This window comes from Arabidopsis thaliana (genome assembly GCF_000001735.4).
Source record: "Arabidopsis thaliana chromosome 1 sequence".
Taxonomy (NCBI): Eukaryota; Viridiplantae; Streptophyta; class Magnoliopsida; order Brassicales; family Brassicaceae; genus Arabidopsis; species Arabidopsis thaliana.
In genome coordinates this window covers 16,041,240-16,063,480 of record NC_003070.9, presented here as the reverse complement: position 1 = coordinate 16,063,480, position 22,241 = coordinate 16,041,240, and the positions used below count along the sequence as shown (strand labels likewise).

General features: G+C 36.5%; 1 protein-coding gene and 5 pseudogenes across 6 annotated transcripts; 1 reads left to right on the top strand and 5 right to left on the bottom strand.

Moving 5' to 3' along the window:
• Positions 1-2,641: 2,641 nt before the first annotated feature.
• On the bottom strand, positions 2,642-4,288 carry AT1G42698 (annotated as a pseudogene; the record flags this gene model as incomplete). Its single annotated transcript has 1 exon — positions 2,642-4,288.
• A 567-nt stretch (positions 4,289-4,855) lies between these two features.
• AT1G42697 lies at positions 4,856-7,156 on the top strand (annotated as a pseudogene; the record flags this gene model as incomplete). The annotated part of the gene is made up of 1 exon: positions 4,856-7,156.
• Positions 7,157-7,713: 557 nt separating this feature from the next.
• On the bottom strand, positions 7,714-9,702 carry AT1G42703 (annotated as a pseudogene; the record flags this gene model as incomplete). Its single annotated transcript has 1 exon — positions 7,714-9,702.
• A 3,785-nt stretch (positions 9,703-13,487) lies between these two features.
• AT1G42695 lies at positions 13,488-17,211 on the bottom strand (annotated as a pseudogene; the record flags this gene model as incomplete). Its single annotated transcript has 1 exon — positions 13,488-17,211.
• Positions 17,212-18,439: 1,228 nt separating this feature from the next.
• Positions 18,440-19,726, bottom strand: AT1G42690 (annotated as a pseudogene; the record flags this gene model as incomplete). Its single annotated transcript has 1 exon — positions 18,440-19,726.
• An 874-nt stretch (positions 19,727-20,600) lies between these two features.
• Positions 20,601-21,825, bottom strand: AT1G42680 (P-loop containing nucleoside triphosphate hydrolases superfamily protein; the record flags this gene model as incomplete). The annotated part of the gene is made up of 5 exons (NM_103449.2): positions 20,601-20,716; positions 20,923-20,986; positions 21,094-21,276; positions 21,529-21,618; positions 21,766-21,825. 5 exons carry the CDS (start codon positions 21,823-21,825, stop codon positions 20,601-20,603), a joined length of 513 nt encoding a protein of 170 aa, NP_174989.2.
• Between the last annotated feature and the right edge of the window lie 416 nt (positions 21,826-22,241).

The following is a 22,241-nucleotide window of genomic DNA, read 5'->3' as shown; positions in this document are numbered from 1 at the left end:
AACCACATATTTTTTCAGCATTCTCGTACCCTATATTTTCGAATTGTGATGCTATATATTACAACATGTATGGGACTAATAATAAACTTATTCTCTCTTCTTCCCATGATGATTTTGAGGAAGAATTTAAAAATATTTTTGAAGAAGAATTTGAAAATGCATTATACTCTTATGGTCATCGTCAAGAAACAACCAAACAAAGAAAAAGAAGAGCCTATACTGAAAGAGATCGTGAACAAGGACACATCAAGTTACAGAACAATTATTTCATTGAAAATGCAACTTTCACTATTACTCAATTTTGACGCCATTTTATAATGAACAAGTCCTTGTTCATGCGCATCATTACTCGACTCGCCAATAAAATTTCATTCTTTCAACAATGAAGAGATGCTACTGGAAGGTCTGGTTTATCTACATTACAAAAGTGTACAACGGCAATGTGGATGCTTGCATATGGTTGCGCGACTAATGTGGTTGACGAATACCTCCGTATTGGTAAAACCACTTTGCATTCATGCATGCATCATTTTGTTAAAACAATAATTCTTTTGTTCGGAGATGAGTACCTAAGGAAACTCACAGCAGAAGATATACAACGATTACTCTTTACTGGAGAGAGTCTAGGTTTTCCTGGGATGATGGGAAGTATCGATTATATGCATTGGAAGTGGAAGAATTCCTCAACTTCTTAGAAAGGCCAATATACACGTGGATTCGGAAAACCTACAATCATTTTAGAGGCAGTAGCTTCCCAAGATCTTTGGATATGGCACGCATTTTGTTTCAACCTCCGGGCACCTTAAACAATATCAATATTATAAGTTGAAGTTTAAACAAACATTTATCCAATTTATCTTAAGTGGCCTACATTTATCCAATTTATAAGTTGAAGTTTAAACAAACATGATGTAAACATAAACAAAAACAATTAGTTAAACTATTGACTCCAACAGTGAATTATTTATGTTTACGTCATGTATGTTTAAACTTTTATGTCATGTATGTTTCAAATTTTATAAGTTGTAATAATTATTACTTTTAAAAATATAAAAATATTTTTATTTTTAAATAATTTTTTTCTTAAGAACTACAAGTTAAGAAACCACTATTGCATATTACCAAAAAAATTAATCTCTTAACCAAACTCTTAACATCAAAACTTTCAAAATTAATTTTATATATTCCTAAGAACTATGCTAAGACTAATCTAAGATACTACCAATAATGATGCTCTAAGAAAATGCACATTTACTAACTTTCTTTACTATTGTTTGTTTGATTGATTGATGCTTTTAAGATGTGAAATCGCAAATAGTAGTTGAGAACACAACCCTTTACATCTAGCAACATGATTTGCGTAATAGAAAATAAGTTAAAATCTAATATTTTTTATGAGTCATGATTAGCCATCTGTGTCTGGAGTTTGATTGAACTAGTCTTTCCTATATTCTTCTATTTCAATCTTGCTCTTGGATGATGCATAAATATCATGAATGTGTCTTATTTTCTTCCTTATTTTTTTTTCTAGTTTCTCAGCTTTGGTAAAGTATGTTTGTGATTGTATCCTTGTGTTGTTATTGCAGGTTTTATGTTGATGTTAATAAGGAATCTAGAGCCACATAGCTAATCAAGAGCTTATGTTGTTCTTACCGAGTCGGTATTTCCTACTATGAGAGTGTTATTGTTCTTGGGAATTTAAAGTCGGATTCATGATCACTTGGATACTAGGCGGAAAAGGTGGCATGTTTGTCACTCTTTGCCTAACATTTGCAAGCTGGCTCGCAAGCAGCAGCATGGTGATTCTGAGACATGCTCCTCTTTCACAAGGATCTCTTCTCACCCTCCTCTACATGCCAATCAGGCTTCAAGTTGAATCAACCTGAATTTTCTCCTCTTAATTTCCACTAGGTTTAGGTTGTGTATAGCTAAATTGCATTATTCTCTATTCCGATTATCAAAAGTTTGTTCTATGATTTGGGTCTTGGAGAAAATTGAAATAGTAAGACAAACTCTTTGTATTTTTCCAAGGTTACAAATCTTTTTCATGTCCAAGCAAAAGTTTTTTAGTTAGAGTTTGGCAAATCATAAACATAACTTATTCTTTTAGGTTTGAGAGTATGACAAAGAAGAGTAATTACAAAACATAAAGAAGGGAAACATGTTTCTTGCTCCATATTACAATTAATATTAACTAATATTTGTAAGGACCATATGAAATTATGTTCTTGAAGATCACAAGTTGAGTCTGAACCATGCCATAATGAGTAATGAGCTTTTATCTCTTATCTAAAAGTTCAGCTTTATTAAATAGTCGATGGATTATGGCAATCACGATTTTCTTTTGTTTTGTGAAGTTCTTTCTGTTGTAAAATAACTAGGTTTATAAATTGTTGTTGAGTATAATTCATGAGTAAGAAGAAGATATATATAGGAGATACATATTAGGGTAACCAAGTAATGTAATGATTTTTAGAATATCCAAATGGGCTCTTAATGGGCATCCATATAATATCTATTATTCATAACACTCCCTCTGAAGACCATTATATAAAGGAATTGCAAATGCACATATAATAAATGTTACCTCATTAAAAACCTTACCAGGAAAACGCAGTGGGGAAACCATGGTTAAGAGAAACTGCGTGTAACACGCATTTACTCCCCCTCATGAATACATCACATATCTTTGAGACGACGCAATCCAAGATTTTATACTAACTTCTTGAAAGTAGCAGTTGGTAAATAAATCTGCCAAATTCTCGCTTGAACGAATCTGTGTGACATGTTCCTCACCATCCTTCTGTAGATTATGGGTGAAGAAGAATTTCGGTAGAATATGCTTGATTTTGTCACCTTTGATGTATCTATCCTTCAGTTTTGCAATACATGCTACATTATCCTCATGCATGACCATAGGGACTTCCTTTCATGTAGGTAAGCCACAATCTCCTCGTATATGATGGATAATTGATCTTAACCATACACATTCACGACTAGCTTCATAGATAGCCAAAATCTCTGCATGGTTAGAGGAAGTAGCTGAATGGTTTGCTTCATAGAACACCAAGAAATAGGAGTACTACTGTAGGTGCACACATGTCCTGTTTGTGATCGATCGTTATGAGGATCGGATAGATATCCTGCATCTGCAAAACCAATCAAGTCTTCTTTGGACGAGTTAGAGAAGAATAGACCCATATCTTTTGTACCCTACAAGTATCAAAGTAGATGTTTGATCTCATTCTAGTGCCTTCGAATTGGGAATGAGCTAAATCTTGCTAACAAATTCACCGAAATTTTATATCAGGTCTTGTATGACTAGCAAGGTACATTAATGCTCATATTGCACTTAAGTATGGTACTTCAAGACCAAGCACTTCTTCATTTTTTTCTCGAGGACGGAATGGATCTTTATCTACATCAAGTGCTCTTACAATCATTGGGCTACTCAACAGAGGTGCTCTGTTCTAGAGAGAATCTTTTAAGCACATTTTTAGTGTATGTCGTTTGATGCACAAGGATTCCATTCTTCAGGTGCTCAATCTGTAATCCTAGACAAAATTTGTCTTTCCAAGATCTTTCATCTCGAATTCTTTCTTCAATTACTCAACTGTCTGTAAAATTTTCTACAGAAGTTCCAATAATGTTCAAATCATCAACATACACTTCAATGATAACAAATCCCGACCCAAATCTCTTTATAAAAATGCATGGACTAATAGGGTCATTCTTATAGCCTTCTTTTAATAAGTACTCACTAAGGCGATTATACCACATTCTCCTCGATTGTTTCAATCCGTAAAGAGATCAGTTCAATTTTATACAGTATTGTTCTCGAGAACTAGTGTTTGCTGCTTCATGCAGTTTAAATCCGTTCGGGACTGTCATGTAAATATTATTATCCAGTTGTTCATATAAGTAGGTTGTGACTACATCCATTAGTCTTAAATAAAAAATTTCTCGTATTGCCAGACAGATAAGGAATCTAAAAGTAGTTGCATCCACCATAGGAGAGTATATCTCTTCATAATCAATTCCATGTCTTTGTGAGAATCCTTGAGCTACTAGACGTGCTTTGTATCTCATCACTTCACTATTTTCATTTCTCTTTCCCACGAAGACCCATTTATGTCCCACTGGTTTTACACCTTTAGGTGTACGGACTACTGGTCCAAATACTTTTCTCTTTCCAAGAGATTTTAATTTTGTCTCTATGGTTTCTTTCCATTTCAACCAATCATCTTGTTGTGTACACTCTTCAATAAACCGCAATACTTGTTCCTCTTCTTCATTCATAACATCAACTCACTACAGGAAATGTGGGTATTGATAGCATAATAAGATAGCGTTTTTTATCTATGTGCTATAATTGACTTAATCGTGTTTTAAAGATAGCGTTTTGTATATTGTAAACGCTATAAATTATTAAAGCGGGATAATGAAATTGACGCGGGGCAATTTTGTGGTTCTAATCTTTAGTATTCCGCTATTGAAAATTGTAAGTGGGAAAAAGTGAAATTTTGGCTAAGGCAAAATAAACAAAATCCTAAAAAATAACTTTCTCATGTTTTTTGGATCTAAAAAATCAACTTTTCATTCTCGATTTCTCATTTTCTTTCTTGAGGTATCATTCGAATTTCTTGAGGTATTGAGCACAAAATCTGCAACTCTCACTCGATTTCTCTCAATCTCACTCGCTTTCTCTGTCTCTCCATCTAATTCGCACTTTATTTCACTCGATTTATCAGTATCTGAATTCGATTTCTCAGTCTCTCAACTCGATTTATCACAATCTCCCTGCATTCTTCAATAGGTATGTTCTCATTCAATCATAGCTTCTTTGTTCTTTGGAATGGAAAACAATTTTGATTTGTGGTTCCGAATAAGCCTAACAGTTTCTTATTTCTCTTGTGGTTCAATATTCTTTGAACTACCTTACTGGAAGGTAAAGTAAATTTGTAATTGAATGATATTCTGTTATTGTGGATCTGAATAAGCCTAACAGTTTCTTATTTCTCTTGTTAGGATTTGCCTGTTCGTCATAATATTGATGTTATGCACGTAGAAAAAAATGTGTCGGATGCTATATTGTCTATCTTGATTCAAAGTGCTAAGTCTAAAGATGGTTTGAAAGCAAGAAAAGACTTAGAAGATATTGGAATCAGAAATAACTTGCACACAGAGGTCAGGGGAAAGAAAACATACTTACCTCCAGCAGCCTATTGGTTATCCAAGAAAGAGAAGACGATTTTCTGCAAAAGGTTATCTAAGTTTAGAGGTCCTGATGGTTATTGTGGTAATATTGCGAATAGTGTTTCAGTTAATCTTCCAAATATAGGTAGTTTAATCGCATGATCATCATGTCCTAGTACAGAACTTGTTACCGGCTGCATTAAGAGGCTTGTTATATAAGGGTCCTAGGATTGCCATAAATAGATTATGCAGTTACTTCAACAGGTTGTGTCAGCGCATCATCGACCCGGAGAAACTTTTGATAATGGAGACAGAGTTTGTGGAAACAATGTGTCAACTTGAGCGCTTCTGCCCTCCATCCCTTTTTGATATCATGTTCCACCTTCCAATACATCTATCAAAAGAGGCACGTTTGGGAGGACCAATACACTTTCGCTGGATGTATCCCTTCGAAAGGTTTGATGTACTCATTTGGTTCAATATATGTATTTCCTGCAATGATTTTCAACTAATATTCATTTCTTGATTGAGATATAGGTACATGAAAACACTAAAGGCGTTTGTTAAGAATCATGCAAGGCTAGAAGCATGTATGGCTGAGGGGTATTTAGCTGGAGAATGCGTTGCATTTTGTTTAGAGTTCCTTAAAGATTCAGTACCAGTTCAAGAAACAGTTAATCGCAATGAAGATATTGAGGCTGATAGAAGCGTGGTTGAAGGTCGACCTCTGCAGAAGGGTGTAGAAGTTACCCTATCAGATAAAGATAGAGACACTGCACATCGTTATGTGCTAATGAACATGGCATCTTTGGATCCTTATGTCGAGTAAGAGGTTACCCTTTATGTTTGATCTACTAATTTTTAGTATAATTTCTTTCTGAGAACTGTTATCTAATGTAAAATCTAGGATGCATTTGGAAGAATTACAAGCTAATGATGCTCGATGTGCAAAAAATAAAACATTTTTATGGAAAAACCATACTAAGCAGTTTGCACAATGGCTTAAAATCAAGGTTTCCAGCTGCAGCTGGTCTTCTTGATTATTTGTTATACAGCTTGTTAAATTATATTGACTGATTAGCTTGTTAGCTTCATGCTAATGTTTTGCTTGATGACTGGTTAGCTTATCTTGAAGTTTGATGACTGGTTTTCTTAGCACAAATTGTTAGCTTATTGCTTAGCTTGATGTCTGGTTTTCGTGGAACAGATTGTTAGCTTCATGATCATGTTTTGGTTAATGACGGGTTAGCTTATTGCTTAGCTTGATGACACTTTTTCTAGGCACAGATTGTTAGTTTCATGATAATGTTTTGCTTGATGACTGGTTAGCTTATCTTGAAGCTTGATGAATGGTTTTAGCACAGATTGTTAGCTTATTGCTTAGCTTGATGACTGGTTTCCGTGGCACAGATTGTTAGCTTCATGATCATGTTTTGCTTAATGACTAGTTAGCTTATTGCTTAGCTTCATGATCATTTTAGTACTTCAGCTTCATGATCAAGTTCTGAATTTACTGTGGTAGATTAATTCAGACTCAACAAATCATTCTAAGGAGACAAGGTGGTTGGCATTTGGACCAAGAAATGTTGCCTTAGCACATAAAGGATTTATCGTTAGTGGGCAACAGTTTCATATAGATGCTATTAAGCGGAAGACACAAAACAGTGGAGTAACTTATGAAGCATTTAGCATGTGTAGATCAAGTGCTCGAGATATGAGACAAGTCACTGATATGCTTACATATTATGGAGTGATAAAGGAGATTTTACTTATGGACTATCACATGTTCAAAGTGCCGCTGTTCAGATGCAATTGGGCCAACACAGGGAATGGTGTAAAGGAGGAAGATGGTTTCACCCTTGTTAACCTTCATATGAACCAAACAGCCTATTTGAAAGATCCATTCATTCTACCTTCTCAAGCAAAACAGGTTTTCTATTCTAGGGAAGATGATGATTAAAATTGGTATGTTGTTATGAGAGTACCACCTAGAGGCTATCATGAGTTGGAAACAGAAGAGGATTTAGGTGGTGCACCTTTGTTTATGTTAGGAATGATTGTGAAGGCTTGTTAGTAGTAGATTGATGTATAGGTTTTTGTGGTTTTTGTAAACAATGAAATTTGTTATGGTTTTCTAATCATTTAAATATTTATATATTAATTTTAATTGTTTTTTAAATGATTGAAATAAAAACTATATTATAAATAAAAATGATTTGTAATAATTTTTAATAAATAAATTTTGAATAATTTAAAAACAAACTAATAACACGAAACATTTGCTATATTTGATATAGGTCAAAATCAAATTAATGAGTTTTAATAACATTTGAATCATGTTATTAAAAATATTAACAATTGCAGAACAGAAAGCGCTATCGTTATATAAATAACTATAGCACAACAAGAATCCGCTATTAAATGTGTCCGACCTACGATAACGGGCGATCTCAGAGCGGTTAAGGAAACGCTATTACACAAAACTAATAGCGGTTAACGCCCGCTATTAATACCCATATTTCCTGTAGTGACTGCTATATTGCATGCAAAAATATCATCGACATCGAATATGCTTTCGGTTTCATTTTATTCCAGACATGGTATAATTAATAAAGATCTCTTCATTATCTTTCTCTTTATCATTCTCATGATCAGGTACTTGAATCTCTTCATTATTCATGTCTAATGTCTCTAACTTCCTCGGTCTGGCCATTATTAATTTCTACTCCTTTTCTTTTACGAGGATTCTTGTCTTTGGAACCGATTGGTCTACCACGCTTCATGCGTGCTCTAGACTTACTAGCAGTTTGATATTGTCCTTCTGGGACATCAATTTTAATTGGAGCATTTTCATCTGGAATATGTGACTTGGTCACTCTGTTCAGGTCAGTAAATGATTCTGGAAACATATTGGCTTATATCTGTAAATGTATTATCTTTTGAACTGCTAGTTCATATTCCTTAGTACGAGGATCAAGATAAGTCAATGATAATGCTTTCCAACTTATTTCTTTTCCGAGATGTTTATTATCTCCCTCTAATGTTGGAAAAACATATTCATTGAAATTACAATCTACAAATCAAGCCTTAAATTGGTCCCCTGTGGACGGCTCGAGGTATTTAATTATCGAGGGTAATTCATATCCAACATATATTCCTAACATCCTTTGAGGTCCCAGTTTAAAGCGTTGTGGTGGAGCAACATGAACATATACAACAAATCCCCCAAAAAAAAAATCAAATGGGAAATATTTGGTTTCTGACCAAAAACCAATTGTAATGGGGAGAACTCATTATTACTTGTAGGTCTGATGCGAATTAATGTCGCTGCATGTAGTATAGGGAGTCCCCACATAGAAGTTGGGAGTTTAGATTTCATAAGTAATGGTCTAGCAATTAATTGGAGACGTTTAATCAATGATTCATCTAAACAATTCTGTGTACGAATATGTGCAACAAGATGTTCAACACTTATCCAAACAGGCATACAATAATCATTAAAGTCCTGAGATGTGAATTCACCAGCATTATCAAGAAGAATTGTCTTTAGAGAAAAATCTGAAAAAAAGTTCTCGTAATTTAATCAATTAAGCAAGTATAGTCTTGCAACACCATGTTGCGAGTTGATAATAAGTTTACATGTGACCATCTTGTTGATGCATCGATTAAGACCATGAAATTTCTAAATGTTCCACATTGTGGGTGAATTGGTCAACATATATCTCCTTGTATACGTTCCAGAAAATTAATAGATTCTAAATGTAACACCCCAAACCCAATCCCGTGAACCTACCCTATTAGTTTTGTTAAAAACAAAAGTCCATGGAGCCCATTGAAACCCAAGTGAAGCAAATTACAAAATAAAAGGGTTTACACATGTGTATGTATATTTATCTCCTTCTTCGTCACCACTTGAGCCACCATCACAACCAGAAACCCTAATCTAAGAGCAGCCACGCCATAGTTATCCAGAGAAGAGAAGAGAAGTCACAAACTTAAGGTGGAGGAGATTTGTGAAGAAAGGAAAGGATCGAGGAGAAGGAGAAGCGACAGAAGAGAAGGGATCATCACCACCGTGAAGGAAAAACATTGGGAGAGGGAGATTTAGTTCAAAACAGTAAGGGGGATTCAAGCTGAAGAAGATCAAAGCATCCAAGGCTAGGGCAAAGCAAAACAGAATCAAAGAAGGAAGAAGATGAAGGAAAAAGTGCAGTTTCAAGTTGGGGTTTTGCGAGGCTGATCCCCATCGTACGAGAAAACTTTAGATGGTGAATAAGACGTCTTTGGAAAGGTCAGAGTTCCATGAATCCACTGCAACAGACAGAGTTTGAATCGAGGTTATATTTAAGAAGATATGTGCGTTTCTTCCTAGACAAGTAACTGCATAATCAGGAATCCTAGAAATCTATTTCGTATTGGCTTCTTCGAGGCGACGTTTGGAGGTCTGAAATATGCCGATCGGGACAAAATTTGGTGTAGAGCTTCATGGTACTACTGGCTAGATAATCAACTGAGGGATTAAAACATTAACGGTTCATTGAAGAGTTATTAAGGCGTCTTTAAGGCAGCTGAAACAAGTGTTCTACATCAGCAAGTGGCGAAGGTGAGGGTGTGATCTGCGGTGATTCGATTACAAGTTTCTATTTTTATGCTTCATGATTCATTGCATAGGAATAGATCTGATTGCTTAGTAATAATGAATTGTTATTTAGGATTGATGATATGATGACTGTTCTAGTAATATAGGATGATTGAATTATTGTACTTGTGAGAACAAGTAATTATATGTGTTATATGAGAAAGTGGAATCACCAACTTTTGAGATGATAAAAAGTGGAACAGTGGAAAAGAGGAAAAGTGGAACAGTGGAAATGGTCTGCATTGAATTGACGGATTCTTTGTAGCTCAAAGACTAACGAGTCCAGTGGAACTAGATAGGTTCAAAGGTCAGGGAGATGATCGAACTTGGAAATGATGTGGAGATCTTGCTTAAGCAAGAATGAGTTGTGTGTTATAGTTTTGCATAGTGATGCGGACTATATGAGTGTTGTGTCTATTTCTATGTGATTGTTGAGTGTGGTTTAAAGGTGGAATCGTGTATCGTATTTCCAGTGGACGGAAAGGATCCTCTCACTGAGTAATTCATTACTCACCCCCTTTTTCTCATTTTTCCCCAGGTCACGGTGATAATCGTGAGTAATCGGGCAAGTCTGTCTCACTGGGTAATTGAATTCGGGAAAGTCTCTTCTTTCAACGGTTTAAACTAGTTTTGGGAAGGCTTTATAATAATTCAGGATGACCTTCCTGATTTGGGAAGGATTTATAGTAATTTGGGATGACCTTCCTAAAATATGTAGTTGAATGTATTAAGTGTGCTGAACGTTTTTGTTTTCATGCAACTGAATGTATTTTTGCATCTTACCTTCACTACTTGATGATCTTGAAGATAAAGTTTCATTGGAAGATGAAGATGATCCAGAATTAAGTCTGCTGGTCGAGCTTGTAGGCAAAGGTTACAAAATGAAATCTGAAGATTCGACAAAAAGAACACTTGATTTATGAGCCGTGATAGAAGAAGTTGCAATGATTTAATGGCAATGAGGATTGAAGATTTCTCCAAGCTACGTGATCAAGATTCAGAAGACATCAGAAACAAATTTGTTATCGATATCTTCAACAAGTGTGTTTATATTTCTTAAGACTATGTTTCTTTATTAGATGTATGATGCTTGTGAAACCATTTTAAACTGTTATGGTACTTGTATGATGGTTCTAAACTAGAAAAGTATCATATGTTTCTATTAGACAATTTAATAGTTTTTTGAGATAACTGTGATTGAGTTTGCTACAATTTCTCATTGAAAGATTATGAAGGATTGTCGAAAAATTCAGGAAAGATTGTCAGAAAAATTCAAGAAAGGATTGTCACACATGTAACTAGTAAACAAAGCTTCTCATTCATGAATATCTTACAAATGAGCATATATATTTATGATAACCATGAAACATATCATGACATGGTTTTATAGATATTTTTTGAAATTTAGGAAGAAATCCTAGATATTCAGGAATGATATCTAGAGCAAAAACTGAATTCGGGTGTAAGGAATAAACCATAGTTTTACTTTGGAACAAAGAATATCATTACTACATATGAAGATATCATTCTAATCATTAGATGATCGAATAAAAATCAAATGCTTGAAATTCATAGTTTAGGGAAGACCTTCCTAAATTACTGAAAACATGTCCTAAAATAAATAGTTTGACAGTATAGCATCTATACACACAAAATCACTCTATCTTTGTTAGACCATCTAGACATGAACTCAAACTTCCACTTCAACGCTCATTGCCTCATCTTCTGCATTAACTCAGTCTTGGTCAAGAAATATTTGTTAACATATATATCATCAGGACCTCGTGGTGAATGTGCACCGCCAATAGGAATCAGACTACAATCTACAACAGGAAGCAAAGCCAATGACATATTGCCTCTTCCCTTTTCAGATTTTGAACATGTAATATGACACACATATAGAAGACTTTTCGACTTATGGGTGAGGTTTCTGATATGGTTCAAATTACCTATAACTACTCTCTCAAATCAGAGATCAATTGCAGTATTTTAGGATTGAATTTACGGAGTTTTTTTGTTCAAACAGTGAGTTAAATGTCGAGATTAAGCTAGCAGGGTATGAGTGAAATAGTAAGAAAACAAAGTAAGAAAATAGCAGAATGATTGGGTTGTAAACGATTAGGAAAAGAGCTACGAACAGGGTATTCTCAGGAAACTATTGGTTAGTAGATCTAAGAAAGCTAGGTTGTTATCGAACCATTCTTAAACTAAAACTCTAATTATGGAATAACCGGTGGGCGTGCCGCGAAACTCCCTATATCCATAGCTAATAATAACCGGAGAAGCCGAGAAACTATTAACCTAAATATGCATTCTTAACGAGTTCAATTGTTCATCTTAGTAGATAGGCCGATTCTTATTAAACACCTATAAACCAGACTCATCAAATAATAGATCCAACTATAGATACCTATGGCGGGCATATCTATTGTCTTGATTCAAGATCTAGTTAATTACTCTAAATCTAGCATTAAGCATAATTAAAGATGAAGAATTCTATAGATAACCTAGCAAAAGGGGCAATCTACTAAACCATATGAATCCCTAATGAGAAACCCTATTCCTAACAAGCAGATTTCTCAGACATATTGAATGAAACAATCAACATAATTGAGTATGAAAGAATAAACACAGCAAAGGAGATAAGAGTTAGAAAAGATCTCTTCACTGTATTAAGAACTGGACTGAATCTCTCAAGAACAGGAGATGAATAACTTATGTCTTTCACAATAGGGTTTGCAGAGAACATGATAAAAGACTTGATAAAAGAAACTTAGGTCTAAAAACAATATATATAAAACCCTAAAAACATCCAGTGACTAATAATGCAAACAGGAAAGTCCTCTGGGGCAAATTTCCTCTTCTGTAAACTTGAAAGCGTCATGGACTTCTACTGGGCCGAAACTGGTGTCGATCGACACCAAGAGTGTGTCGATCGACACTCCTCAGTTATTCCTGAACCAAAATCATCTTTACCTTCCTTTTCCTTAGATTTTACTGCAAAATGTCTCCTTATCTCCATTATTGTCCCATTGCATAGAATACCTGAAAAGACACTAAAAAGACTCGAGAAATAACATAAAGACTCAAAATCGTATACCTAAAACATAGATAAAATCGGTGAAAATAGGGTTATATCAACTCCCCCAGACTTAGCTTTTGCTTGCCCTCAAGCAAAACACAAAAGCCGAACCCGTGGAAGAGGTTTTGAAAACAAAGGAACTCCCAACATTCTCTTACCTATTGCCATGATCATCCGAACTAAGTCCATATGCTTAACAAGTCTAATCAAATCCTAACCAACATGTACTTCTCTACAAGCTTACACAACATTCTAGATCTCATGCCTAAGTTCCACAACTATATCCACCAGGCTTTCATCGCTGGGTCTCATCAAACAAGCCAACATTCAAGATCCTTCTAGACTCATTCCTGTATTATACCATGATAAATTGACCATTCTTTATATATTCTTTTCTTTTTTGGTGTTTTTTCTCTCCCCCAGAGTTATTCTTTTTCGAGAGTAAACAAAGGGGAACTCGCGTACTGGATCGACACCCTCAACATTTTTCCAACCTTTGTAATTGATCATTCCAAATAATGTATAATAATGGGGTCATAGGAAACATTCTTCCCCCTATGCACTATCTGAAAGTCGTCTCAATCTCTCATCATATATTTTTTTTTTATAAGGGGAGAGGAACATATTATTTTTATCACATTGGTCTCAATGTCAGGTATGAACAAGGAGTCAAGATCTATGAATACTAACCGCTTGAAGAGGTAAAAGTAAGATCAGTGAGATTAGCTCCAGCCTTAGTGGTTGAGTTGGAAACTACGATATTCTCAAGTCTGTTGCTTTACCATCTAGATTTTCCAATAGTCAGATTGACTCGAACCTGCAATACTCATCAATCAAGCAATAAACAAGAGAAATATAGATCATGATTCCTAACTAAACTAAACAAAACGTTTTTTTTTTTTTAAAGAAATAAAAGAAATAACTAAATGAACTGCAAAACGAAAATTAATAAGAAACAAAAATAAAAGCCATATTAGTATGAACCTCCCCCAGACTTAAATGACACTGTCCCCAGTGGCATTCAAATCCAGAGAAAGTGGAAAAAATAAATCAAAAATAAAAGAAAATAAAAGAAAGGGAAAAGAAAATTAAAACCAGTTGGTTGCCTCCCACCAAGCGCTTGTTTTGAGTCAATAGTTTGACTTGGCGGAGTTCAGGATGTGGGTGGTGTGGTGGAGGAATGCTGCTGCCTCCTCGCCTTCCAAGGCGGTGTGTAAACAGATCTGGTTGGAGCAGCTTTTGGTGTCGATCGACACGAAGGGGTGTGTCGATCGACACTCTTCTTGTCACCTGTAAGAACAATAGGACAAAAAAGCTTTCGAGGAACTCTACGCTTGTTATCTTGTGAAGCAGTCTTCGAATAATCCAAAGAATTAATCAAAGATAAACAGGAGAAGAGAGAGAAGAGAACTTATCACATAGGTCCTCAAGTGGTGTGGGCTGAAGAGAATGTGCAGAATCCTCTGTCTGTGAAACCCGAAGGTCTTGATCGACAAGGGTAGTGGTGTCGATTGACACCGTTGCTTTGCAACTCTCATTGGCGAGCTGAGCAGGTTGGAGCGTTTTGTGTGGCTCTGTGGTGGGATTCTGATCAGTTTGAGGAGGTGTGTCTATGCTGGAAGCAATGCAACTGACAGGCTTAGTAAGCTCTGAACCATCCATGCCAAACTTCATCTCCAAATCACAAACCTTGAGAGAGATTCTCCCTCTCTTCACATCAAACCTAGCACTAGCTATAGTTAGGAATGCTCTTCCAAGGATAAGAGGATCCTTGAGTTCCTTCTCATAGTCCAGGACCACGAAATCAGCAGGGATTATGGAGTTACCAACCTTAACAGAAACATCTTCAAAGATTCCTTCAGGGATTCGCTTGGAACGATCCGCGAAGAGAAGAGTGATGCGAGTAGGCCTGTACTGAGTCATGCCTAGTCTCTCAACAACAGACTTAGGCATGAGGTTAATGCTTGATCCCAGATCACACAAAGAGCGGCTGAATCTGCTTGTGGAGATAGAGCAATCAAGAACAAAGCTACCTGGATCTAAAAGCGTCTCAGTGGTCTAACCAGGAGTAATGGTGCGGATGTACTCAGCTATGTCTACTCTCTGTACCTTCTCCTTCTTGGCCTTAGGCAGCATGATTGCACTGATGTCTCTGGTAAGTAGCTTAGCTTCATCTAAGCTAATTCCTTTGTCAACAAGTCGCTTGACATACCTGTTGAGTGAGGCGGAAGATGTCTCAGAAGCATCCTTATGAAGAGTATGGAGGATCTTCTCCATTATGGCTGTGCACTTAGCAGCATGAATCTCCTTCTTAGAACGACGCTTCCTCGGATAAGGGATAGGAGGAATGTAAACGGGCTCGGGCTGCATAGGTACTTGCACCTCACAAGGTGCAGTCCGGATCCAGTGTCGATCGACACTAGATGGGTATCGATCGACACCGTCGTATTGAGTCGTCTCTGAGAAAAGCGTCCCATATGGTGTCGATCGACACAGGAGGGTGTCGGTCGACACCATCTCTGCAACTGCGAGCTCCAACTCGTCTTCAGTGTCCAATTCCTCCCACACATCATCTCCTTCTCTAATCAAGATGGCATTGCAGCTCTTCCTTGGGTTAGCATCAAGATTACCAGGAAGAAAACTCTCTTGTCTCTTGATAGATTGTGTAGTTTGAGCTACCTGTACATCTAGCTTCTTCAAGTGAGAGCTCAGATTGTCGATCTTCCCATTAAGATCTCTGTAGAAAACATCAAACTTGCCATTAAACTCCACAACAAGCTTTGATTGGCTCTCCAGAATCTGCTCAAGCATCGATTCCATTCTTGTCTCTGCTGAGGGTGGAGGGGGGCTTGGTAAGTTGAATTACCATAGGTCCTCTGAAAGCTGCTTTGAGGAAAGGTCTTCTGGAAAGCAGGCTTTAGAGTGTAGTTGGAGGAACCCTGGTTCCATGTAAACCTGTTGCCACTGAAGTTGCCATGTGGCTGCCCAAACTTCCTTTATTCCTGACCATCTATGTAGAAGACTCCTTCCTTTGACTCAGGCTCAGGCTCAATAGTCTCTTTTGCAGCTGCAATGTGGACATGCTTCTTCCCTGTGAGCAAGTTATGAACTGAATCCAGCTTAGCATTCACCTCTGCCATCTGATTTCCTGAAATAGCTCCATCAATCTTCTTCCTCTCAAAATCAAATTCTTGGTGCTGTTGCTGCAAGCGAGGTTATCTATCAGGGTTGTTGCATCAGCTGGGTAATGTGTGTTGAAGTTACCATTGCTCGCTGCATCTAGAGCCATCTGGTATCTCCAAACAACTCTTCTGAAGAAGGTACCTAGAAGTTGTACCTCACTGAAACCATGATGTGGGCAATCTCGTTGGTACTCCTTGAAACGAACCCAAGCAACCTTGAAAGCTTCAACTGGACCTTGTGTGAAGGTAGACAACTTGTTTAAGTGAGGCTTTCTCAACTCTTCAGACTTAGCGTCATCGTAGAAATTATTCAAGAAGGCTATCTTGATGCTTCTCCAAGTCTTAAGGGAACCTGCTTTAAGTTGTTTCTGCCAAGAAGCTGCTTCTCCAGCAAGTGAATAAGGGAAGAGCTTGCACAGTAGGTAGTCCTCTGAGACTCCATTAGCCTTGATGCTCAGAACAAAGTCCTCAAATCTCTCGATATGATCCATTGGCTGCTCATGAGATAAGCCATGGAAAGGATGATGACCAACTAAAGCAAAGTAGCCAGGCTTCAGCTCATAGTCGTTCCTTTGGAATGGTGGGGGTACAATCACTGATCGATTAGCATAGAACAAGTCAGGCCTGTTGAAATCCCCAAGAGTACGACGTGGTTCCGCAGCTGGAGGAATAGCTGCAAAAATCTGGTGTTGGTGTCGGTCGACACCTCTGTTGTGTCGGTCGACACCAATCGCGTCGTCGTGCTGCTCCCGATGGTGTCGATCGACACCTCTGTTGTGTCGATCGACAGCGAGCCCTGCTGCGTCTCTGGCAGCTATTTGCGCATTGAGGCGCGCCTGATCCTCATTGGCGTCCTCAGGTAGGATGAGTCCATGATCATCCAATCTCTGACCAGCCTCATTGTAGGCTTGCCAATCTTCATCTCTTAAAACTCCTTCTGCATCAGCTCTAATGACTCTGTCAGCCATTGCTAATTTCTGAGTTTTTCGGTTGCTGCGTTCAAGTTTTCCCAAGGCCTGAACAGACAAGTTGATAAGCTCCTTCTGTTTTGTGCTCCTTGTTTGCCTAGGCATACACCTGAAACACAGAAAAGAAGAAAACAAGAAACGCGTGAGTAACAAAATAGAAGTAAAAACTAAACGAAATCCCTAAACAAAACTCAATGATGATTCCCAAGAACTTCGGCAACGGCGCCAAATTTGATATGGTTCAAATTACCTAGAACTACTATCTCAAATAAGAGATCAATTACAGTATTTTAGGATCAAATTCACGGAGTTCTTTTGTTCAAACAGTGAGTTAAATGTCGAGATTAAGTTAGGAGGGTATGAGTGAAATAGTAAGAAAACAAAGTAAGAAAACAGCAGAATGATTGTGTTGTAAACGATTAGGAAAAGAGCTAGGAACAGAGTATTCTCAGGAAACTATTGGTTAGTAGATCTAATAAAAGTTAGGTTGTTATCGAACCATTCTTAAACTAAAACTCTAATTATGGAATAACCGGTGGGCGTGCCGTGAAACTCCCTATATCCATAGCTAATAATAACCGGAGAAGCCGAGAAACTATCAACCTAAATAGGCATTTTTAACGAGTTCAATTGTTCATCTTAGTAGATAGGCAAATTCTTATTACACACCTATAAACCAGACTCATCAAATAATAGATCCAACTACAGATACCTATGGCGGGCATATCTATTGTCTGGATTCAAGATCTAGTTAATTACTCTAAATCTAGCATTAAGCATAATTAAAGATGAAGAATTCTACAGATAACCTAGCAAAGGGGGCAATCTACTAAACCATATGAATCCCTAATGAGAAACCTTATTCCTAACAAGCAGATTACTCAGATATATTGAATGAAACAATCAACATAATTGAGTATGAAAGCATAAACACTGCAAAGGAGATAAGAGTTAGAAAAGATCTCTTCACTGTATTAATAACTGGAGTGAATCTGTCAAGAACAGGAGATGAATAGCTTATGTCTTTCACAATAGGGTTTGCAGAGAACTTGATAAAAGACATGATAAAAGAAACTTAGAGCAAATCCAGTGATTAGTTTCTAAAGTATAGTTTCTATGTATTTTTTATTAATAGATTTGGATAGTTTTGTAGTTTAGAAATTTTTAAGAGTTTTTGGAAATTTTATGGTCCATTGGTGGAATTCTTAAGTGGGTTTCTAAAACAAAAAAATTTTGAAAAAAGAAAATTTGTTAAATATTTTCATTTGAGCAAATATGATTATTATTAAGAATTATAAAATTTTAAACATACATGATATAGAAAGAAGAAGCAAAAAAACATATTTAAAAGCGAAAAAAAAACGAGTACATTTTAAGATTGATTCTGGTTATAATGTTGCCATACATGTTCAACTAAATCAGCTTTCAATTCTTCATGTTTAATCCGATCACGAACTCGAGCTCCAGTGGCCATCATATTACCGAGATTTGAAGGCATAACTGTAGCATAAGTGAAATCCACTTGTGAAGAGCTAGCTGATTCTGGATGTACGAATTCAGATACATCAAACTGAGTGTAACCATCTCGTTTGTCCTCTACTATCATATTGTGAAGTATTATACATGCTCGCATAATATTGCCAATTTTCACCTTATCATGAAAAAGAGCTGGATGTTTGATAATGGCAAACCGAGCTTGCAAAACTCCGAAAGCACGCTCAACATCTTTACGACAAGCTTCTTGAGTTGTAGCAAATAAAGAAGCTTTATTACCTTGTAGAATTGAAATTGATTGGATAAATGTAGCCTATTTAGGATAAATTCCATCTGTGAGGTAGTAAGCCAAATTATAGTCTTTCCCGTTGACTACGTATTTCACTTTTGGAGCTCGACCTTGTAATATATCATCAAAAACTGGTGAGCGGTCAAGAACATTGATATCGTTTAAGGTACATGGAGGTCCAAAAAACGCGTGCCATATTCAGAGATCTTGTGAAGCAACGGCCTCTAAAACGATTGTTGGTTTTCCTGATCCACGTGTATATTGTCCTTTCCAAGCGGTGGGACAATTTTTCCACTCCCAATGCATACAGTCGATGCTTCCTATCATCCCGGGAAATCCACGTTGCTCTCCAATATGGAGAAGTCGTATAAGATCATCTCGTGTGGGTCTTCTTAGATACTCATCCCCGAACAGATTTATGATTTCTTCTGCAAAATGTTCCAAACATAACAACGACGTGCTTTCACCAATTCAGAGGTATTCATCAACCGCATCAGCCGCAATACCATATGCGAGCATACGAATTGCTGCTGTAGACTTCTGTAGTGCCGAGAAACCGAGTCTTCTGGTGGCATCTCTTCTTTGTTTAAAGTATGGGACTTCATTGGAGAATCTCTCAACAATACGCATGAACAACGATTTGTTCATTCTAAACCGGCGTCGGAATATATGGGGAGGATATGTTGGATTCTCTGTAAAATAGTCGTTCACTAATTGGATGTGACCTTCTTCACGATTTCTTTCGATATAAAGTTTTTTCTTCCTTGGCTTGACTCGTTGGCGATTACCATAACTCTCTAATGCTTGATCAAAGCATTGATCAAACTTATCATCGAACATGTCGTCGAGATTATAGTTTGAAGAAGAACCTGCCATTTTAGCAAAATTATAGAAAGAGAGAGAAGAGATAAAAATGATTTGATAGAAAAGAGTGTTTATTATTGTGATAAAGAAAGTTGATAGAAATATTGAAGTAGTGTTCAGATTATATATAGAACAATAAAGGAGTAGTGTTCGGATTCTTTTTATTCGGTGTACATTCATTCATACAAAATAAAAGAGTAGTGAATGGTGCAAATAAATGGTACAATAATGAATGGTTCAAATGAAAAGAACAATCAAGTTTGTGGTGACAAAACTAAAGTACATTCTTTGGTGACAAACTAAAGTACTTGATGTCGGCACTAAAGAATGGCAAACACTTGGAGACTAAAAAAGAAAGAAGACAACATTGTTTTTATATTATTATGTGGTGTAGTGTACTGGTGAAGAAGGAAGAATTTTCCAACGCTATGAACCAGAGCAATCATAGAGCCCATTCGCTGATGGTTGTGTGCTCGTTGAAATATTGTGGAATTGATAGGCCTAGGAAGATTGAGAAGCCCAGTATGAACAATGTCCTGAAGCTATTCAGGTTGCAGAATTGCAGCAAACCCAGTCCTCCAGCACGTATACAACAGTTCTGTATTAAAGATGCTTATAGCTAAAACAAGTCATTCATTCATATATCTTGGTAAGCAAACCAATCTGAACCAAATTGCTTCAATCAAAACCAAGCCGTAAATCAGATGATTGCCAAGACCTTCTATATTATTCACTTCTGGTTAGAAACAATACTTACCTACATACGCTTAAACATGAAACGTGGTGTTACTCACAAGTATTGTTACAAATGGAGACACTCTTCGTGCATGAGGGGTTGGACATTCCTGCTGAAGTGATCTCAGGTTTAATAGTGGTTTTCCATTATTCACGAGCGTCTATATACTGCAGCAAAAATTGCAAATACACTTTCTTGATCTTCTTTACTATCATGCACAATATATGATATGACCTTTCTCCTTCCGTACATTGAACCACTCTTGACTATTAAAGTGTGACAACAGAACATGAAAGGATGTCAATATTAAGAATCGTTTTTCAACATGAAAGAAACTGAAGCAGCAAAAATATTGAGGAATTTACCTTTTCTAGTAAAACTGCAAAATATAAGACAACAAGAAAAAAGCTGTTAGATTTTGTAAAGGAAAATTGAAAAAAATGTGTGAAGCAGCACTAAGGTTTATGCTTACATGTTTGAATTTGAGCACCCGAAATCTTCCCTGTTTCACTAAAATGAATTTCTATCAACTTACCCTGTCAAATTTAACATCAGAGAAAGATTAAGAGATAAATAAAGACCCAGAAGTTTTAAAGACACAGAGTAAAAGAAATAAGAGTAAACAAGGAGTTTGGACGCTTACAAAACGACTAGAATTATCGTTTCTCAATGTTTTTGCATTTCCAAATGCTTCCAAGATGGGATTAGTCTTTAGTATCTCATACTCGATCCCACTTCCACCTCCAAGAGCAGCCAAGTATTGCATCGCTATCTTTGTTGTCTCAGTCTTTCCTGCTCCACTCTCTCCGCTGGATGAAAAAGAAATCTTGTGATAAGAAAACACTTTAAGATGCACAAAGTGGAAGAACTCATTCTTTCAACCAATCCACTATTTTCAATAGATTTAGTCCCACGCTATATTAATACTACAGAGGCACGAAAATATGCAATATATTAGTATGAAAGTTGCTTAGTTGAAAACTTGAAATGGTATAGAAACATATTTCAAACACTAACTTATAACTAAGGAACTGTACTTGTTTATGAGCATACATGAATATTGCAGAGAGAAACTCACCGTGCGTTGTCCAGGAACAATTCTCAGGACTTGACTCAGCTTAATCTGCTTCTCTTCTTTGCCAGAGTACCATACTAATGCAGACTCGTCCTATGACAAATTCACATGTAATATAATTGAGCAAACCAAAAGAATACAAAAAGTTCTCTCTCTCTAAAGAGAAACATAGGAGTCCAAGAAAACCTTACACTGTTGCAAAGAGCTAATTCCCTTTTGATTTTATTTCAACAAGTTAACCTCAAGATGTGTCTGAGGAAGAAGCATCAGTTTCTGCTTCTGTATTGCATCGAGATTCATTTTCTTCTTTCTCACATGTTTTGCATCAGTAAAAAACCAAAATGAAGAAGAAGAGTAAAGACCAAGTGTTTGTCACTCCTGCGTAAAAACAACAACAACACAAGAGAATCCATTTCCTGAAACTGAAACTGAAAGTGAAACTGAAACTGAAAGTGAAACAGAAACAACATAACTCAAACTCATAAACTGAAACAGAAAGTGCCAAAGTCATACACTTAAACATAAAACATAGACTAAAACAGACATAAACATTAAAACACACTTAAAACAGACACTAACATAAAAACAGAGTTAAAACAGACACTTAGACAACCATAATCTAGAAACAGACACTAAACCTACAACTGAAACTCAAGCCAACAACTCATTGATTAACTTGTTCTTAAGTTCAATCTCTATGTCAGATAGAGGTTCTG